General features: G+C 42.9%; 1 protein-coding gene and 1 long non-coding RNA gene across 2 annotated transcripts in view; one reads left to right on the top strand and one right to left on the bottom strand.

The window, feature by feature from the left end:
- LOC139178208 (uncharacterized) overlaps positions 1–14,935 on the bottom strand; it is a 21,502-nt gene extending 6,567 nt beyond the window's left edge. Inside the window, exons 1-2 of the long non-coding RNA XR_011562630.1 lie at positions 14,669–14,935; positions 292–340 (exon numbers count right to left, since the gene is read on the bottom strand). This is a non-coding gene — a long non-coding RNA (uncharacterized lncRNA). The remainder of the gene's footprint in view (positions 1–291; positions 341–14,668) is intronic.
- TSPAN3 (tetraspanin 3) overlaps positions 14,030–22,404 on the top strand; it is a 26,776-nt gene continuing 18,401 nt past the window's right edge. The window contains exon 1 of the mRNA XM_070775353.1: positions 14,030–14,271. Coding sequence (XP_070631454.1) covers positions 14,209–14,271 — 63 coding nt within the window. The 5' untranslated portion in view covers positions 14,030–14,208. The remainder of the gene's footprint in view (positions 14,272–22,404) is intronic.

Below are 22,404 nucleotides of genomic sequence, written 5' to 3'. Positions count from 1 at the left end.
TGTGGTCCCAAAGAGTGGGACATGACTGAGCGACTGAACAACAACAAAGCTTACAATTGGAGGCCTTCTAAAAGGAAATCTAATACAAATTATAAGTACAAAATCAGGGACAAACACGAATAGTTACTTAGAATGAGAAAAGAAATGAAAACAACCCACGGACAAGAAAAGTTGATCTACCACAAATATCACAAAATCCCCCCAGAGAGCATAATATTTTTAATATTCTATAATTTTAATGTGCCTAGCACATCTTTTAATACCTTGTGTTCCTTGACTTTGGCTACATACCTTTTGATGGCCTCTTCATATGGCAATAGTATATAGTGTATGGCATTTCCTGTAAGGAGAACAGAAAGATAACTCAGTATCTCCCCTGGTGTGGTAGCTAGTTTTATTAATAGTTTAGGGAAGTTTCTTTCAGTTTCACATCTTGTTGGTAAAGTTGTAAATTTTTAGGATTGTTTTCAAATTGGGGGAAACTTCTATCCCGCTTCTTTTATACACGAGCTGTAAGCTTTCAGGGTAAGGACCCATCTTAAGAACTCTAAACTGATGGCTCGTTACCCAAAGCAATTCCGATGCACTCGCAAATTGCTACTACATCACTTTGAGCTACACAGTTGTGTACTGAAATTTCTCTTATGCTACACACACTGTACTTACTGATGAGCGTGTGTAGGAGTTTTGTCATTGCAATCCTCATTTCTCTAGGCTGTCTCGTTGTATTGGTAGCAATTTTGTGTGCCATTTCATCTGGAACTTCCAGGCCTCATCAGGACACGATGCATTAGTTACACGATACATCAGTCAGCCCAAAATGTGATTCCATATATTGGGATGAGTAAAACATGCAACTTCACACACAGAAGCACCCCTTGTTTGTAGGACTGCTACAGTGCTCAAGTCCTACAGACAATTGACTTCTGATACGTTTTATTTTGCATCCCATTAAAGAGAAACAAAATGTATAGTACATTTAGAATTGTATATGCGGCATTGCCGAGTATATTCTTCAACAGGAGGGATTTCCATTTTGATGGGCATCCATGAGAAATGAATCTATCCTCTGGTGGCGGAAGAATTTTCCCCAAACTAGTTTCTGGCTCTGTACCCTTCACACTTTGTTCCTCCTCCACAACCTTCCAGGGCTGGGTGTAGACACATCCATGTTTCAGTATGGCCTCTGGGCTGCATTTTCCTGTCCTGATAACGAGTGAGTCCACGTGGTGGGCATTGGTGGTTAGAAAATTATTGCCAGAATGACTAGCAATATACAGAAGTGCCTATACACAGAAGTGCCTATAAACTACATAAATATATCCACTAAGTCAAATAAATTGTGTCTCAGACTCAGCTTGCCCTTAACCAGATCCCAAAGATGCCCATGGCCATACAACATCATCCAACATGAGTGGAAGTATGACAGAGACCTTACGGTGGAAGAGATAGTGGTCTTAACTGAAACATTTTACTTTTATAAGTTTTACAGAAACATTTATGACCATGTAAATGCATTGCTGGGCTGCCTCCCAGGGCTTTGGAGGAAGCCTGTGTAAATGAGCTTAATTAACATCACAGAATAGCTTCCTTCAGGAGCTGAGGGACCAGGGAACAGTCCCATTAATCATTCCTCTCACCAAAAAAAGCACACCACAGTCCACACAATGCCCCTCAGGCTCACGCTTTCATCTTTGCTCACTGCCGCGTCTCAGGCAGACACCATTGGTCCCGGTCCACAGATGAAAAATGGACGCCCAGAGAGGAAGGACCCTTGGCCACCGTCACACAGCTGGCAGGTAACAGAGCCCAGCTCTTGTGTCCCAGTCCAGAGCTCAGGCGCTGCACCAGTTCCTGAACTGTCTCCTTTGCCCCCATAGTCATCCTGACAGAAGGCCGAGGACGGGGTCGCACCTCTGTTTTATAGAGGTGGTAGCCTTTGTCGTCACTCCTCATACCCACACTGACAGGACAGTTGGCAGGGCACTTTCATGCTCAGGAGTTTGTTTAACTCACAGCAGTCTGCAGCGTTATCCTCATTTTTCAGTAGAGGCTCATGGACATCACGTGGCCTGATGAAGACCCAAGTGCAAGGCTGTAGGAGGAGAGGCGCTGGAAACCAGGTCTCCCCACTCCTGCTTCAAGGCTCTTTTCACCACCCTTTGCTTGCTTCCCCTTTTGAGACCAAAGGGACCTCAGAGCATCATCTAGCCCAGTCCCCTTGTCCTGTAAATGAGAAGCTGAAGCCCAGAGAGAAGGGACTTGCCCAGGTCACACAGGAAGCTCCTAAGCTGTACATTTTGTCTCTCTGCCTCTTTTCTCCAGGCGCTGTAGAGCCATCGTCTGCCCCTCAGTGTCTAGGACGGCCCATTGCAGGCTGGCTCTTTAACCTCTGAGTCATCAGGCAACAGCCATACCCAGCGAGCCTATCACTGCAGTCCTGCCCAAATCCCTCTTCTTTGAAGCTTGTCTCTAACCACAGCCCCTATTGAACAGGGAGAAGAGGCTCAGGCAGCCATGTTTGTGCTGAGTAACCCCCCATCCAGTTTGAGCAAAGCTAGAGTGAGTCCAGCTCTGGTGCTGACGCTTGAATAGGTTGGGAGTCTAAGTGATGGAGAAGAAGCCAGACAGAAGCAAGTGCAAAGCTCCCTGACAGAAAGGCAAAAGCGTAAGAGACAACCCCCCGTCCCATAAGTTTCCCTATCGCATGATTGCTAGGACTACTGGGTCCAGGTTATTTTTCTGTAGGATACATCAGCACACTTTCACCTCTGAGTCTGGTAAGTGGGTTTTTGCACCATGCATTTCAGACATTATAGAATTAGTTTTTAAGCAAGTTTAATGGGTAATACCTTCCTTCACATGGTTCACAAATGAAAACAAAAAGGCATACATTCTAAGGTCGTGCTTCCTCCCCTGTCCCTATACACCCAGCTCCTTAGCCTCAGAGGTAACCACCTTTGTAATTTCTAGTATATCTTTTACAGCTTTCTTTATGCAGATATAAGCAAATGTGAATATATGCTTCTTACTCCCCAATTCTCTTCCTTGGGCCAAGGTAGCATACTGTATATATTGTTCTGTATTGCTTTTTTCGCTTAATCATCCTGGCAATCATTGCATATCGTAAAGTGATACAATTGTTTTGTTTACAGTCAAATCCATAGTTTACATCAGGGTTCACTCTGTGTGCTGTACACTTTGTAGATTTGGGCAAGTATATAATGGCATGTATCCACCATTACTGTCTCATACAGAGTAGTTTCACTGCCTCAAAAATCCACTGTTCTTAAGCTGACATAGTAGATGCAGAGCCAGGATTTCACTCTAAGATATTGGACCGCAAGACCAGGCTCCTTCCACTGATTGGAGCAGCGCTGTCTCCACTCGTATTAGAAATGAACAGCTTTCACACTGGTTCTTTACTCTTTTTCTACCCTCTGTGCAACACACTGGGGGTGTTGACAAAGCTGGGCCCAAATGATGGAAAAGAGCAATTTTCCTGCAGTGTGAGGCATGGGAGGCAATATTTGTCTATTTTTGTCTGCATGCACACACCAGGGCACAGCTAGCAGGGTCAGTAGGTCTTATGAGAGTAAATGGGGCTGTCGTTGACTTTTCAGTGCGCCAGCATCTTCATATGTGTGGCGGCCTTAATACCACCAGAATCGCATATGATAGGAGCTCCTAGCCCAGAAAGAGCCACACTGTTCAACCTACAGACTTACTAAGGTCCTCCCTAGGTCATGGGATAAAGAGACACATAAGAAACAGGGGCTTATAGCACAGTCTATCAGGACCCAGTGTGGCAAGTGGTTTTGAAATGGAACAGGACACTCCTGAGGCTTCCCTGGTGGCTCAGTGGTAAAGAATCCGCCTGCCAGGGCAGGGGACAGGTTCAGTCCCTGGGTTGGGAAGATGCCCTGGAGAGGGAAATGGCAACCCACCCCAGTATTCTTGCCTGGGAGGTCTCATGCACAGAGGAGCCTGGCGGACTGTAGTCCATGAGGTTGCAACGAGTTGGCCAGGACTTAAACGACAACAAAGGACCCTATTGTCCTTGCCCCTATCTCCTCTATCTGCCTTTTGTCTGTGAAAAAACTTTAGCCAAAGAATAAGTTTAATCAGAGAAGCAAGAAAATGCAGAAACAAAGGAAAACCGTTAAAGGAGACAAAATAATAATAATGTAGTCATTAATAGTCAAGGACCTTTAATTCCTTCTCAAGGGCTATAGACAATATTCTGAGCCATGTCCTGTAAACTGTCTTATGGATACTGAAACCCCCACCAGGTGGAAAAATTAACGTGATGACTGACTGTAGCCATGACATAAGCTGTCACAAGCCCAAGAATTGGTCTCAAGGAAATGGAAACAAACCAACCCTGGAACTGAAGATTAACTGTACTTAAAACAATCAAGATGACACAGCTCAGACCAGCAGTGACCAATTTCAAAATGACTGTCAGAGCTGACTGCACTGTTTCTGCATGTAGCCCCCTCCCTCTCTCTGTAAAAGCTCTTGCTCCCTGATTCTCCGGTGGTGGATGGGCAGAGGGAATCAGCATCTGTACAGCTGTTGGCCCCCCTCCACCCCAAGGTTGCCAACCTCCAAAATAAAGCAAGCTTTCCTTTCCACCAACCTGGCCTCTTCATTGGCTTATAAGCAGCAAGTAGCCAGACCTGTGTTCAGTAACGGTTTGATGGAAGAATGCATGGGGGGAGAGGGAGTTGTCAGCATTCAGGGAAGAGGATTTACCCCAGCCTGAGGGGGTAGATCAGAAAGATTTTTTGGAGGGGTTGCCTGAGCTGAATTTTGAAGGGTAAACAGTCCTTCAAGGTAAAGCTGGATGAGAATGGGCATTCCAGTCCACATGTGTAACATATTCAAAGGCCGGGAGGAGAGTGAGGACAAGGCCGTTTTTGAAAACTGTTAAGTGGCTCAGTGTATCCTGAGCCTCAGCCAGGGGCTTTGTTACAAAGAGTCATTCAGCCAAGCTGGGACTTCGGTCTCTATTCAGTAGACAATGAGAATTATTAAAATCCTGTAAGTGAAGGTAAGGCATGGTCAGAGTTGCATTTTAGAAAGGTCTTTCTAAAATCTTTCTAAAATCTCATTCTGGGAGATGTCTTGTTCTAAATGGTGTCTAGAGAGCAGCCCCCATTACAGCCTTCTGCACTTCTCACCAGAAAAGCACAAAAATGCCAAACAATTTTGAAAATCAAAACTGACAGACAATCAATTACTAGCATCTGAAAGGCAAAACAATTGCTTGCCTGTGCTTCAACTAGGAAACAAAGCAATCCATTCGCATAAATAAAGACAGAAATACACTTAATTCTCCTGCAGTCCAGAGATCCAAGCTATCTAACAACTAGAAAATTGGGCAGCTGCCCCTGGGCTGTAAATGGGATGGGTTTTTTTCTTTTTTAGATATCCAGCACACTGTTCTTAGATTCCTGTCCTTCTTGCACCTACCTTTTTGCAACTAAATGAAGTTGCAACCCCAAAATAACAAAAGGAGAGAAGGTAGGGCAGCCTGAGGCTGGCACTTAGCCTCCTGAAGGTGAAGAGTCTCAAGGTAAAGCACTGAGGTGGGAACAAGGATGGACAGGGAGACCCGGTGATGACCCAGGACACTTTTTCACAAACTCCACTGATCAGAATGGGAGACCAGACAACGGGAACAGAAGAGGATCCCTTTCCCTCATAGACTAAGAAGCTAGAGAAAGAATAGAAAACTGAGCTCAAGCGAAGTAGAAGGACGGAAATACCAAGACCAAAAATGAATGAAATAGGGAAACAATCAATTAATTTATTCATTAAATTTAGCAATGTTGCTGGAAACATTGTCTTTATGCAACTACCAATACTTCTACTAACCAGTACCAGTTACCAGTACTTCTACTAACCAGTACCAGTTACCAGTACTTCTACTAACCAGCTACAATTTATGAAATTCAAAAATAAGACAATTCACAAGGACATCCAGAAGGCAACAAATATCTAGGAACAAATCTAATGAAAAGTGTATAAGACTACACACATTACTGAGAGAAATGAATGAAGACCTAAATAAAGGAAGGGAGGGAAATACCATATTCATGGATTGGAAGATTCAAGAATATTCACAGAAATATCAGTCTCAATAACCTAAAAACTGGAGACAACCCAAATGTTCTTTACCAAAAGAATGCATTGTTTCATCTTGACATAATCATACAACTGAATGTATTCAATGCTGAGAATGAATAAATTACTGCTACTTGCAGCAACATGGATGAATCCTATAAATATAGCATGGAGTGAAGGAAGCTAAACTCAGAAGAGTACATATCATATGACTTCATTTATAAAAAGTTAAAAAACAGACAAAACGAATCTATGGTGTTAAAAGTCATGATAATAGGAGATACTGACCAAGAAGGGCTATGAGAGAAGATTTCTGATGCTGGTCACCCTCTATTTCTTGACCTGGGTGGTGATTTCACAAGTGTGTTCATTCTGTTAAAATCAAGCTGGGCTTTGTGCATTTTTCTGAATGCATGTTTTCATACAGTAAAAATTTTAATAAAAATGAGATAATTTAGGAAAAGGAAACTTGCGATATAAAGAACTTACAAGGCTTCTCAAATGCCGTGATCCCGTCGAGTTCTGTGTCGTATGTGGACTCTGCTGCTCAGTAGTAGAGCTGAGCACTTTACTTACTTATGTATTCAATTCTTGCCAGTTAAATAGTGCTCTATGAAATAGGTGTTATTCTTAACACTCACCTCACCCTCTTTTGAAGAGACTGCAAAAATCTGAATGAAAATATCAGCAAATATCACTCGTCATTTTACAGATGAGGAAACAGGCCCAGGGAGTTTAAAGTAACTTCTCCAAGGCCACATAATGACCGAGAGGTGAGAACCAAGAGTCAGTCTGAGCAGTCTGGGCCCAGGACCCAAGTTTCCTGTCACTTCCCTGAATCAGCTTGTCAGCTGTTTCTCTTCTGTTCCACTCCTCTCTCAGTTCCTGGAAAAGTGTTTCTCAGCCTCCATAATTCATCCCACAATTCGTGTGGTATCTTTGCCATGTTTGATGACACTGAAAACAATAATGATTCCTATTGTGTTTCTGCACTTGCCCATAATGGACAAACTTTTTAAGAGCTTGGAGCACTGTGCCAGGAAACCAGCTGAACAAAAAGGCTTCTGTATTTTTGTCAGTAGAAGCAGAGTTGTGAAGGGCAGCATAATGTGCGTGTTCACTGCCAAGAAACTTGCATAATGATTTTCTGCATCTTTAAATCTCTGAATCCATTAAGGCTCTCTAATTGGTATTGAGTAATACATCATGTGAATGGCAAGTATTATTCACATCTATCCCCTTGCTTCTCTTCATATAATCTTTTATCTAGGAAATGTTAAATTGTCTCAGTTATCTATGCATGAAACAGTTGGAATCCTCAGTGTATTTTCAGCTATGTAAAATGTAAAAATGTAGAGAAAAAATTTTAAGGAAATATACCAAATTATTAACAGTGGTTATCTCAGAATTGTAACTTTTGGGGTTTTTCGTGGGATTTTTTTTGTATTCTCAAATTTTCTGCATTGAATATATATCAATTTTGAAATAACAATTTTAAAATTAGCTTAGAGTATATAAATTTTTATATAGTTAAATAATTGCAATTATGTCAACATATATATGTAGTAAAAGACTGGAAGAAATTACTCATAATTTATTTTGTTCTGGATGTAGAGCAATGAATTTTTGTCTTCCTTCTACTCTATGACATTTTCTGAATTTTTTTAATGGTCATTCTATCAGTCAAGATTCTTGAATGGGGATCCTTCCAAACAGGTAAGGGGTTCAAATGTGGGAAAACTTAAAAAAAACACACAAATGTTTGCTACAAGCAGATATTATTGTTCAGTCGCTCAGTTGTATCCGACTCTTTGCGACCCTGTGGATTGTAGCCCGCCAGGCTTCTCTATGCATAGGATTCTCCAGGCAAGAATACTGGAGTGGGTTGCCAAGTTCTCCTCCAGGGGATCTTTCCAACCCAAGGATTGAACCCGAGTCTCTCGTATCTCCTGCATTGGCAGGCAGGTTCTTTACCACTAGCGCCACCTGGGAGACCTATATATCTGTATCTACATTTTTTTCTCCTGTGTTCCAAATGGGGCTGTAGAGCTGGTTTAATAAAGACACTAATCACTATAAGCAGATACAGATTTTACAGTGCAAAAAATAAATTTATCGTTTCCTTTTTTGGTAAAACATAGCCACTTTGTGTCACACAATGTGAAATCAGACTTCATTTTACTTCATATGATATAGCTTAAGAAACAGGGTTTACTGGGGAAAGTTATCAGCTGAGAGTCAGTAAGAGAAGACATGCATGCCCCAGCCTCCCCTCACCCCCCAAATAGATGGGCCACGGTCAGGTGCAGCGGGACACACAGTGGGTCTGCATTTCTGGGGGTGAACCTCAGCCCCTCATTTGCTCTTTTTCTACTTTACCAGGGGATAAAATCAGCCTGCTTGAGCATAGGGCAGTCAGAATTTAGAATGCCAGGAGTTATCCAGAAGGCTGGTTTTCCAGAAGGAAGGATTCTCCCACTGGGTGGAAGTGGTCAGTGAGGGACAGTAGGAGTCATGAGGTCCAGGACTTGGCCCGGGTACCGTGATAGGTGTGCTGCTCACTGATCGAAGAGAGGGGCAGGTTCAGGGAAACAGCGAGCTCAGTTTGGGACATGAGGAGTCCGGACAATATATGTCACCACCACAAGGTCAGGTCCCCATTATACACTCTCATAGTGCCCTGAACCTTTAAATTGCACACAGGAGATGCACATTTGATCCTGGGTTCAAGAAGATCCCCTAGAGGAGGCATGGCAACCCACTTCAGTATTCTTGCCTGGGAAGTCCCATGGACAGATTAGCCTGGCGGGCTACAGTCCATGGGTTTACAGAGTCGGACACAACTGAAGTGACTGAGCATGCGTGCATCCCAAGTGCAATAAGTCAATCATGGCATGATTAGCATTGAACCTCCCTTCTGGATGGATAGTGAGCTCCCTAAGGTCTTTGCCCAGGTCTAACCACTTCACTACTGTACCTCCAGCACTTGACATAGGGTCAGGCACAGAGCAGGAAACTAGTAGATATGTGCTGAATGGATTAAAGAATATACCTGGAGCCATGCAGCAGGCTGTCGGGTACATGGATAGGAAACTGAAAGATCTAGGAGGAAACTCTAGAGTCAGGAAAGCTATGCATTTGGGTGGTAACTGAACCCAAGGCACTGGGTCAGATGGCTCAGGGCAGGTGAGAAAAGTCCGAGAGCCTAAGTCAAAGTCCTGGGAAACACCATCATCCAAGAGGGCTCAGGAAGAAGAGCAGCTGGAGAGGAGGTGGAGAACTAAGTGGGAAGGGGGTGGAGAATTCTCTAGTGGTCCAGTGGTAAGTCCACTGATGGACTCAAGTTGTGTCCACTTCTTGTCTATTGTAAATAATGCTGCAGTAAATGTGAGAGTGGGCTTCCCAGGTGGCACTAGTGGTAAAGAACCCCCTTGCCAACGCAGGAGACATAAGAGACGTGGGTTCAATCCCAGGGTTGGGAAGATCCCTTGGAGGAGGACATGGCAACCCACTCCAGTATTCTTGCCTGGAGAATCCCATGGACAGAGGAGCCTGATGGGCTACAGCTCATAGGGTTGCAAAGAGTCAGACATGACTGAAGCGACCTAGCACACATGCACAAGTGATTAAGACTCCATACTTTCATTGCAGGGGGCACGGGTTGGATCGCTGGTCAGGAAACTAAGTCCCACATGCCACGGGGTACAGCCAAAAAGAGAGAGAGGAGGGTATCCTGGAAGCTACAGGAGGAGAAATATTTAAACAAAGAGAAGTCAGTGGAATCAAATACTGGTGAGAGGCCTTGTGAGATGAACGACACCAATGCTTATGAAACCCTTGGGTGCCAGGCACTGTTCTGACAGCTCTGTGTGTCTTAACTCGATTAATTCTCACAAGGTAGGGACTATCATCATGATCTCCCCCGCTTCCCAAAGACGAGGGTATCGAGACACAGAGAGGTCACCGAGCTAGTAAATGGGAGGGCTACAGTTTGAACCCAGGCTGTCTCCAAGCCTGTGCTCTTCCCTGTTACAGACACTGCCCTAGAAGAGAGGGAACAGATCAGGTCATTGGCAACACTGGCAATTTCAGTGACGCTATAGGGTAAAACCACAAGGCAGTGAGTAAAAAAAAAGTGAGTTGGAAGCAAGAGAGTACAGACCAGCAGGCCAGCCCTTAACTACAAAGAGTGGTCTGACTGTGTCACCTGGGGGCTCATTAGACATGAAGAATCTTGGGCCCAGCCCCATCTTCTGAAACAGACCCTGCAATTAACAAGTTCCTCAGGTGATTCACATGCGCGCTGAAGTCTCAGCGAGCTGATCTTTCAGAACTAGATGAGCTTTCAGGAACGTTGATGGAGAGAAGAGAGAAAGAAAAATGCAGTTTTTCTTTTTTGGTTGGAGAGACTGAAGCAGGTTATAAATTTAGAACAGTGGTTTGCAACCCTGACTCCACATTAAAAACATGTAGTGTGCCGAGGCCAATGCCCAGAAGAAAGTCTTGTAGTCCTGGTGATCCAAATACGGGGGCAAGGTAGGGAGACTCACACAAGGAATCAAAGTAAGGAAGGACAGGATGGAGGTGCAGGTGCCAGGGAATTAAGGCCTCCTCAGGTAACTGGGACCCATTCCAGTGTTCTTGCCTGGAGAATCCCAGGGACGGGGGAGCCTGGTGGGCTGCCTTCTATGGGGTCACACAGAGTCGGACACGACTGAAGCGACTTAGCAGCAGCAGCAGCAGGTAACTGGGAAGGTTTGAGGCTGAAGAAATGCAAAGAAGATGTTTTGGGGAAGGAAGAAAAGCATCACAGTAAAGCAGAGAGAAACATTTTAGAGTATGGGGACCAGCAAGGAGATAGACTATCAAAGGGAATAACTCCTAAGAGTTAGGATTGATTGATTGACTTCTTACATTTTAACTGGGATATGATGTATCAAGAATGGTGCTTTTAAAACTGAAGTCAGATGGTGTTCCTAGCCTGCTCAAAGCCTTGCAGTATCTTTCCATCACATATGGCTTACTAGGCCCTTGGTGATCTGGCTTTGCTGACTGCATTCTCTGCTTTCCACTGACCTCCTGCACACTAGGCTCTTTAATGTTCTTTTTCCTACTGATCCCATTTCTGCTTCAGGGCCCTTGTACTTACTATTCTCATCTTTGGTTCTTCCTCTAAATATTCACACAGCCTGCTGCCTAACTTCAGCTGGGTCTCCTTCCATGTCCTCTCAGAGGATTTCTCTCATCACTCTCTATGCCTTTCCTCTGAATTCTTTTCTTTTTAAAATATTTATTTTATTTTTTATTTTTAATTAGGCTATAGTTGCTTTTCAGTGTTGTGTTAGTTTCTACCGTACAAGAACATAAATCAGCTATATATATCCTCTCTCTCTTGAGCCTCCCTCACACCCACCCACATCACACCCCTCTAGGTCATCACAGAGCACTAGAGCTGAGCTCCTTGTGCTAAACAGCTGCTTCCCACTAGCTAGCTATTTTACACACGGTGACCTGCCTCTTGAGAAACCTATATGCAGATCAGGGAGCAACAGTTAGAACTGGACATGGAACAACAGACTGGTTCCAAATAGGAAAAGGAGTACGTCAAGGCTGTATATTGTCACCCTGCTTATTTAACTTATATGCAGAGTACGTCATGAGAAACACTGGGCTGGAGGAAGCACAAGCTGGAATCAAGATTACTGGGAGAAATATCAATAATCTCAGATATGCAGATGACACCACCCTTATGGCAGAAAGTGAAGAAGAACTAAAGAGCCTCTTGATGAAAGTGAAAGAGCAGAGTGAAAAAGTTGGCTTAAAGCTCAACATTCAGAAAACTAAGATCATGGCATCCAGTCCCATCACTTCATGGGAAATAGATTGGGAAACAGTGGAAACAGTGGCTGACTTTATTTTTCTGGGCTCCAAAATCACTGCATATGGTGATTGCAGCCATGAAATTAAAAGACGCTTACTCCTTAGAAGGAAGTTATGACCAACCTAGACAACATATTAAAAAGCAGAGACATTACTTTGCCAGAAAAGGTCCATCTAGTCAAGGCTATGGTTTTTCCAGTAGTCATGTATGGATGTGAGAGTTGGACTATAAAGAAAGCTGAGTGCAGAAGAACTGATGCTTTTGGACTATGGTGTTGGAGAAGGCTCTTGAGAGCCCCTTGGACTGCAAGGAGATCCAACCAGTCCATCCTAAAGGAGATCAGTCCTGGGTGTTCATTGGTAGGACTGATTTTGAAGCTGAAACTCCAATACTTTGGCCACCTGATGCGAAGAGCTGACTTATTTGAAAAGCCCCTGATGCTGGGAAAGATTGACGGCAGGAGAAGAAGGGGACGACAGAGGATGAGATGGTTGGCGGCGTCACCGACTCAATGAACATGGGTTTGGGTGGATTCCGGGAGCTGGTGATGGAAGGGAGGCCTTGAGTGCTGGGGTTCATGGTGTTGCAAACAGTTGGACACGACTGAGTGACTGAACTGAACTGAGAGCATATATGTCAATGCTTTCTGAATTATTTTCTATCACAACTCAATATCATGTCATAAACCTACCTGCCTATTTGTTTAAGGTCTACCTCCTCTACCAGAAAGTGAGCTCCATGGGGGCAAGGATTTGTCTTGCTCACTGTTAAATACTCACCACCTAGAACTGTGAGGCACAGAGGTGGTACTTGCAAAAAGTTTAATGAATGAATAGCTGGCTGCTGCTGCTTGGTGCCAATCAATAGGAGTTTGAGATGAAAAGGTGTTGCTGAGAGTGCCTGGAGAAGGTGATTATCTAGGGAGACTGTAGAGAACGAGATAATTAAGGACAAGCAAATGGCCATCTTTGAGGAGGGCGTGCAGAGTTGTAATGGCAGGTAAGACAGTAAACAGTTTTGTGTGTGGCTGAGAATGTGGTTTCTGCCCTACACCACCTACTCTCTGTGTGGCTCTGGGTAAATTTGTTAATCTTTCTAAGCCTCAATTACCCACCAGTAAAATGAGGCTGATAACCGTGATGCATGCATGCGTGCTAAGTTACTTCAGCCGTGTCCAACTCTGTGCGACCCCATAGATGGCAGCCCATCAGGCTCCTCTGTCCCTGGGATTCTCCAGGCACGAATACTGGAGTGGGTTGCCATTTCCTTCTCTATAATACCTTCCACCTAAAGGTTGTGATGGAAATTAATTGAGCAAATGGTCATAAAAAGCCTAGCACAGGGTAAGCTCTCAATAATTGCTAATTAATATGATCAATCCCAGATTGGGAGAAGAGTGTGAAACGTTGCAATATAAAACAATGTTTATGTAATTCTGCTAAATCTTGTTCCCCTTTGGAATAGTCTACCCAGGAATAGACTCGATGCGTTTGTTACCTTGTCCCCAACCACACACATACACGAAAATGTCTCTGCCTTGCCAACCCCATCACCAGCCTTTTCTCCTTTCCGATGACTCTTCTGGGAGCTAGCCTAGGGCTTGACACAATAAGTTCTCCATAATTATTTGTTGATGTTCATTGCACGGCTCCCAGACAATGCTTAGGTGTTACTTTGTCAGGAAAATCTCAGTGTGGAGTGGGAGATAATTAGTTGTCTCTGACTTCCTTAGGAGAACGAACTAGGTAGAAAGATGGCGTTCTTCGGGCTCTGAATAACCTATAAGCCTGGCATGGCAAACGTAGCTCAATAGGAAGGGATTGGGTTTGGTCCTCTGGAACTTCCCTAGTGAACCATCTGCATCCCAAGGGCGGCCAGAGGCCAAGGGCGCTGAGCCCGCGTCTCCTTTAAGAGGTGTGGCCTCGCTGTAGCCACCACAGGAGTGATTGGCTGAAGCTGCCTGTCCCTGGGCGGGACTCGGTTGCTAGGGAGCGGCGCGGGCCCCGAGGAGACTGCGGCGGCTGCGCGTAGGAGCGAGGTGCTTGCTGGGGCTGGGGTGCGCGACGGCGCCGGGGGCTGCGGTGAACGCCTCACAGGCCGTGCAGTTCCCTGTGGGGAGGCGCCGTCGCCATTGCCACCTCGCTCGGTGAGCGCGTCCCGCTCGCCGAGCAGGGCCGCAGCCGACCGCCGGCACCATGGGCCAGTGTGGCATCACCTCCTCCAAGACCGTGCTGGTGTTTCTCAACCTCATCTTCTGGGTGAGCGTGGCCAGCGGGCGGGAAAGGGCGAGGGGCCGGCGGTGCGGCCCGAAGAGGCCTCGGCTGAAGCGCCGGTGGGGACCCAGCGGGGACACAGGCTGGGTCGCGGCTGGCGCTGAGGAGGTGGGGGAGAGACGGGAGTCTGCGGCGGAGACCCGGGAGGGCCTGGGCCCGGAGGCCGCTTCGCTTGGTACCTCCGCGGCCGGGACGAAGACTCGGGGTGTAGCGGGCGGTGAGGAGAAACCCTCGGGGGCTTCTGGCGGCCTCCGTCTCGGGCCCAACGCCCCGGCCGGCGGGCTCTGTGCCAGGAGCCCGGCGCTGAGAGCCCCCCCCCCCCCCCCTCCGCCGCCCACAACCCAACCTCCCCCCGGAGCAGCCTGCTGGACGGAGAGCTCACGTTGCAGATTCTTTCAGGACATCAGGCTCGAAATAGGATATTCCCCAAAGGGTCGGGCTCCTCTTTCTTTGTCAGGGCCCGGAGCCCCCGCGGCTCCACTGGCAGCCCCGGCGAGCGAGCAAACGGTGAAGTGCGGGGACGCTTCCGACTCAGGCAGGAGGAATTTTGTCTTAGAGCTCTTTGTGTGTGGAGAACGGGTCGACTGGTTACCAGCCCAGAAAACGGAAAGGTTTCAACTTGAGAAGCTAAATAATCCTGTGACCAGGAAAATCAATCATATTTGTTTGGTCATGGGGGTGGGTAGCCTGAGATTATAAACCTTGGTTAAATATGACTCGAGTGTCACAAGATCTAGAAAGGGATGAGTTCACTTTCAATAAAAGGTGGCTTATGAATTTTTTTGGACACGCCCCCAAAGGAAGGGCCCTTTATAAAGCACTTCATCTTACTTCAGGTCCTTATCTCGTCAGGGACTTTTGTAATAACCTGTGTTATTCCTATCAGCCTCTCCACCCTCTAGTTCATCTGGACCTTGCACCCGGATAAGTCTTATTAAGCTTTTCTTCCTTCACATCACTTTACTTCATTTCAAAAATAAATACACACCCCTCCCCCAAAGCTTCAGCAGTAGAATAAAAATTCAATGCCCTCCTGGTATTGCAACCAAAATCCTCAAATCATCTTTTCCTTCCTCACGATTGACCATGTTCTTAAACCATGTTCTTAAACACCTGGACACACTTCTCTGTCCCCAGTCTTCAGGACACTTCTTGAACATTTCCACTTTCCATCCTTTTGTATGTCTCCATTCACCTCTTTGCCACAAACATACCTAAATAGGAAGGAATCCTTTCCTCCTTACAACCCGGTTCCCTCCTCCCCCTGCAAAGAATGAAACTTTTCATATCCTGACTGCTGTTGCATAAAAGAATAACTACACATCACAGGGCACTTACCACACACATCTTTTGCCATAAGAGAGTCTTTCAGGGTATGGTGTGATGAAAAGAATCCTGACTGAGAGTACTGTTCAGGATCACCCACGTGACATCAGGATTCCATGATTTCTTCTTTTCCGTTTAGAGCAGTGTTTCTTATACTTTAGTTTGACTTCGAAGCCTTTTTAAAAGGTAAAAGAATCTCCTAGTATCTCCAGATGAGAAACACTATCGGATAAGAAGATTCTTAAGTGTAGACTTAGCTTTGTATCCTTTACAGGCCCTTATTTTTTTACGGGCGTACAGTTTGATTTTGAAGAAGAATCTGTGTACTATCAGGTGACTTCTAGGCCTTTCAAGCTCAGGGACTGGAATTGTTAAACAAAATACTGGAAATACAGGAACCATTTTCTTTAAATAATTAAATTTTCATTTAAAATTGCAGTTTATTCAAAGATTCATTCATCTTTAGAAATTATATAAGTATATGTACTATTATTGGCACTTAGTGAAGAAGGTTATGTTGAACTTCGGTTGTGCTTTTCATGGTGGGTTCTTGCCAAGGCTGAGGTTAAACACCCTTTATCTAGGTTAGTAGAATAGTAAAATGTTTGTGAGGTGAGCTGTGATGAGGAAGTTAAGCTGACACGTAGGGGAAAAATATGTGGCACAGAGCAGGATTCATGTAACACAACTAAGAAGGAAGCAGTGTTAGCTGTGTCTCCCATAGAATTAGTAGTTAGGGACCAACTGTTGGAATCTGATGATGTTGGTAATCATAACTAAATTTGAGTGCTTTTTATACCCAGGCACTCTGCTAAGCACTTTAATGGAATAAAGCCTCATAACAGCCTCATTTGGCAGGGAATATTATGCTTCTCTTACAGATGAGGACATTAAAGTTTAACTTAAAGTGGCACACCCAAGGTGGGGCAGAGCCAGCCTTCAAACCCAGGGTGTCCTATACTCTAGAGCCTGTGATGTTAGAGCAAAGTGTGATTTCAAAAGACTTGCAAAGGGGAAGGAGCTCTTTAGGCAGAGTTAGACTCACTTGCTCCAAAACATGATTTTAACCTTGTTTAGAACTTCCACCAGCATTTAAACTAGACTGTTTAACTTGTCAGTTTAAAAAATTAGGTCGTCATGAGGAAGTACATAAAACATGTTAATCTGTTCTTCCTGGTTTTTTTTATTGCATTCTTCAGTTCTAATAAGTGTATTCTTTTATAAGTGGTCCGTTCCACCTTTTAATACCTTAATGTATAAGTGTAAGAATAAGCATTCCCTACATAGAGCATCTCTAACATTTATCTGGGTTCCCCTCGGCAACGTTTCCCTCATAGCTCAGTTGGTAAAGAATCTGCCTGCAATGCAGGTGACCCAGGTTCAATTCCTGGGTTGGGAAGATCCCCTGGAGAAGGAAATGAAATGGCAACCCACTTCAGTGTTCTTGCCTGAAGAATCCCATGGTCAGAGAAGCCTGGTGGACTACAATCCATGGGGTTGCAAGAGTGGACACAACTTAGCGACACCACTACCACCACCACTGGGCAACGTTAGCAAAGATTTTTTTTAACTGTTGCATGGGCTCTTTACTATCAACTGATTGTTGATAAGTGTTGAAGTTTAATTCGTTTGGCAACATATTTAAACTCTGTCTCTTAATATCTTGATATCCTGGTTCAGTTGGCAGTTTGTTCAGTGAGCTGTGATATGGAAATAGATATGTACTTGAAATGCTTAAAATCGGCATTAAATGATATAACAGCCAAAGTTGTTAATGTTGACTTGGTGTAGATTATTGTGGACAGTACAGTCTAAGAAAATTACTGTGGAAAGGCACAAAGGGGAAGCAGTGGTTTCTAAAGTCTTTAAGCTTGTCTTAATGGAAATTGAGAGCTCATCACCAAATTCCAAAATATTAGGGCTTGTAGCGTGAAAGGTTAATTTTGGACAAGTGAAGGGATGTGCAACTCGGATCTCTTTGTTTTTTACAGAGTGGCATAGCTTTAAATGTTAGTGTATTAGTGCTAGACCCATGATGATTTTTGGAAGATAAAAGTGTTTAGTTACTAAGTGTTGAAGGCTTTTAGAATAAACAGTCATTAACCTCTTCTCTAAACTGCACTTTTGCTCCAAGGTCAGACAAGAGCCTTAATTCAGTGGGTCATTTGATCTGACCTGGGAGGCCTCATCTAAAACAAGTTTAAATCAGTACTTGATAATTTCAGGTTTTTTCTGTTCAGTTAATTGAGTACTTAATTAAGTCCCATGTTATACAAATTACCTTTACTTTTTCTACCCTAGAAGAAGAGCCAATTGGCTAGTGTTTATTTTGCTCACACATATCTTAGGCATTATAGAGACTGTAAGGGAAAGCTTTGTCCATGCTTGCAGAATTTCTAGTCTGGCACATCTGCTTAGGGTGTTGTTTTTCATCAGTATGAAAAGCCATAGTAACGCTACAACGGCTGTGGAGTAGGAAATACCACAAGGTAAACACCTTTTAAAGGCTTTTGGAAACAACTTTAGAATGTGGCAGCTTCACTAATCATTCATTCATATGAAATACAAATCCTATTTAAAAGCCTTATTTAAGCTTTAAAATTTGTCTTGTCTTAAAAAAGTTTCAACTTTCATTTCTCTCTGTGAATACATAAAATTAAGGAAATGTGCTCTGTTAAGCAGATACTACACAAATGTTTAAGCACCCACTTTTTGCTTATATTACCGATAAAGTGGTGGAAAAGTGAAGATCTCTGTTCTTACAGAGCTTTACAGGACAGACAGTTAAAAATAAGCAAGAAAAATAACAGATAGTGATATGTTACGCAGAGAATTAAGACAGAATGATGTGATAGAGTGATTAGGTGGCTGCTTTAGGTTGGCAAAGAAGTCTTCTCCGAGGAGGTGAAATTTAATCTGGAATATGTGAAGGAACAGATGTTGGGGTGATTTGGAAGAAATGGGGGACATTTAAGACAAGGAACAGCCTACAGGCCCTAAGGCAAATTTGATGTGTTCAAATTACCAAAAGAGGTTTTAGCTATACCTTCATGCTTTTGTTTAAAAGATAAAAATTTATATGAAATATTTCATTATAAATGAAGAAAAACTGCTTGTCACACATCTCCATATACATGTTTTGTGTTTTCTAGCACATCTTGCACATCGTGGAATTTGTTTCTCTACCTCTTGTATTCCCATCTTCATGAGTGACTGCTCTGACAAAGAATATGTCATTGGAGCACACCTTCAGCTAACAGATTTCTTTTTTCATAGTTGTTTCTCAGTTTACTAGAAGAAAAGCAAGTTATGGTATATGACAGGAGACCTATTTCTTGTCTTTGACAGTTAAGAAAATGAATTACTTCCAGTCTTACTGCATTCACAGTCATCTGTCCACTGGACCAAGTACCTTGTGGCTGGGAGTTATTAAAAGAACTCAAAGCAAAGGGAATGTAGGAGGACTCTCTTTAATTGGCAATTTAAGAAATAGGTTGTTTATTACCTTTTTAGGGTATTTATCATGCTTTGAAATATTTTAATGAATTTTATTCCATAAGATCCAACATTAGGAATTTTGCAAAAAATTTATTCCATAAAATTTATACTTGCATCAAACAAGTATACCCTAAGACTCATTCACTCAGTAAATACTTGCTGAATATCGGTGCTTTACCTGTTTGAGAAATGCAAAAGGTATAGTTCCTGCGTTCTAATAGCTTATAGGAAGAGGGGTCAGACAGACAAGCAAAATCATTTAATGTTCTATTGAATTTAATTTCTAGCTGCTCCTCTCCCTCCCCCTTCCACATGGACAGTCTCAAGTCTTCCTTAAAAATGTCATCTCCTTCCTCCCTCCCCCTCTTTAATAGTTTGGTAGAGCCAGTAGCTGAGAAAAAGTATTTGCACTGATGTATTTGTTTTTGACTTACTAAAAGGAAATCTATAGTAAATGCTGACATACTAAATTTTACATTGTTGTTGCTATTGATTAAATACATAATCCAAGCAAAGGCAAACCTGTTATGAAGCTGAAACACCTCAGGTTCCAGTAGTAATAACTGACTCTTTACAGTTAGAGTAGGGTGTGGGGATAGAGAGTCTCAAAGAAAAATGCATATTTAAATACTCTGAAAATACTCTTTCAGATGACCCCTGGAGCCTAGCAATCTGAAAATATCTAATTTCCATGCTGTTACAATAGTTTGACTGTGGCAGTTGCGGATCTCCAGTTTCACTGCAGCCTGAATCTTTTGGATTTTTCAACTGGGAGATATAAATTGGATTAAATAGAAAAATTTTGTTAAGCTAGATAAACAATGATTATAAAAAGTCAAATACAGAAAACGTTAAATAGGACAGAATTGAGGAACGTGACCTTTGGAATATATCTCCAGAGCAATATTGGTTTAAAGGATTAAAATATTCCTTCTTTAAGAACAATGGCAATAATGATAGTGATATTGATAATGAAGGAAGAAGTGGCTTATTGTCAAAATTATACACCTCGAAGTAGGGTTTTGTTTTGCTTGTCTCCTTGATAGGTGATATTTATGGGGGAAAAAAGATGTGTACTGAAGTGATCAGAATTGTGTTAAGTAGTCAGAAAACATATAAAGATGAGTCAAAGCCAGGCAGACCCAAGAAAAGTCATAAACAGGGAAGATTGGCAGAGGTGCCTAAAACATTTGGGATTGAAGAGATTCCTGTTTTATGTTTTGGTTAAGGACAGATTTAAGAATTCATTTGTTAAAGAACAACAAAGTCTCAATTTCAGATACAATTTTAAATATTGACTTTCATGATTCTGCAAATATATATTTCCTTTTTAAAGAAGACACTAAAAAATATTTTAATATTACCATAATTTCACCACCAGGAGACAACCAGTATTAACATTTTGGTGTTTATAAATATCCATGCATAAGTGTGTTTTTCCCCTAACATACCACAAGTGTGTTACTAAATTATGCTTCAACAAATTTAAGGGCTATAATGCAAATATATCTCTAGATGCTTGGGTTTTTTCTTTTTGTGTGTGTGTGTGTGTGTAGTATTCGTTTTAATTTTTATTTATTTTGCTTTACAGACTTTTGCTGTTTTCTGTCAAACTTCAACATGATCTTTTGTTTTTGCTATTATAATTTTGTTATTAACATTTTGACGAATGCACCTTGTACAAATCTTTTGTTTCCGTCTGACCTCCTTTCTTAAGAATAGACTCCTAGAAGAACAGTTAATAGGTGCAAAAGCATAAATGCTGAGGCTAATGACGTGTTGCCAGATTGCGTTCCAGAAAGTCTTCTTATACTCCTGAGGGCTCTTCTGTCTGTATCCTTACGTATCTTTGAATACTGCTTGTCTTTATTATTGACCAGTTTGTTATGGAGAAAATGATATATTTAATAGCTTCCTAAATTCTTGGTTAAAATAGCTTTACTTTCTGTTAAGAGGATTTGAAATCTTTGGTATAGTCTTTTTTTTTTTTTTTCCCCTTGAGTGATAAGAGAAATGTGCAGCATTGGACTTGGTAGAAGAGTAATTCTATTTAATGATATGAAGTATTTTATCAGAGTAAGTCAAAACCGAAACAAATATGTTTGACTAGAGAATGTTATATAAGTAGAGGAATGCTGAAAGATTTAAAGTGATTTTAAGAAACTTATGGCTTGAGGGTGAAGTTTGGGGAAGCTTTCAGAAATCCACTGTATAGGACCTACCTGGTGGTCCAGTGGTTAAGACTCTGCACTCCCAATGCTGGGGGCCCTGTTCAATCCCTGGTCAGGGAACTAGATGCCACATGCCACAGCTAAAGATTTCTTATGCCGCCACTAAAGATCCAGCATGCTGAAATGAAGATCAAAGATTCCACGTGCTGCAACTAAGACTCGGCACAGCCAAACATAACTTTTTTAACTTGGAAGATAATTGCTTTACAATATTGTGTAGGTTTCTGCTGTACAGCAGCGTGATTCAACTCTAAGTATAGGTATATCCCCTCCCTCTGAAGCCTCGCTCCCAACCCCCGATCCCACCCCCTAGGTTGTCCTGGAGCACTGGGCTGAGCTCCCTGTGTTACACAGCAACTTCCCACCTGTGATCTGTTTTACACATAATAGTGTGTATGTCAGTGCTCCTCTCAGTCACCCCGCCCTCTTCCCCTGATGTGTCCACAAGTCTGATCTCTACGTCTGTGTGTCTATTCCTGACCTGCAAATAGGTTCATCAGTACCATTTTTTCTGTATTCCATATATATGCGTTAAATGCGCTGTATAGAATTACCAGTGGATTCCTTATAGGAGAGAAGGAAGATAGGTACATGAGAGACTATTGTGACCATACAGAAAGCTCTGAGTTAAAAGTTTAAAAATAGATAGGTAAGATGAATTTCTGCTGCTGTTTTTTCCCTCTCTGATTTTTGAAATCTGCGTTCTTACAAAGTCTGGAGTACACAGTGGTTTTTGCCAAGTCTTTCTATTTTTTCTCCCAACATTCCAATCGCTTCTGCTTTACCAATTGATTGTTGGAGGCAAAAATCACACAGAAGTAGTAGTTCTTGCAGGTGAGAAGAATTTGTCAGACTCTGCTTTTAGCTGAATGACTTCACATGGCCCCCTCATTTTTACCCTGTCCTGCAGGAAAGTCACTTCTGTTCTTCTTTGCTTTATCTTCACCCAAATGCTCCGTGGGATGCTTCTACCTTCACATTTCTAAATTTCCATATAGATACACTTTCACAGCAGAGCTGTTTCATCTCCTATTGTGGAATAGTCTGTTTAATTGTAATGTTG

The sequence above is a fragment of the Bos indicus genome, chromosome 21, assembly GCF_029378745.1.
Source record: "Bos indicus isolate NIAB-ARS_2022 breed Sahiwal x Tharparkar chromosome 21, NIAB-ARS_B.indTharparkar_mat_pri_1.0, whole genome shotgun sequence".
NCBI lineage: Eukaryota > Metazoa > Chordata > Mammalia > Artiodactyla > Bovidae > Bos > Bos indicus.
Note: the sequence above shows the minus strand (reverse complement) of the source record. Positions and strands in the feature narration are given on the sequence as shown.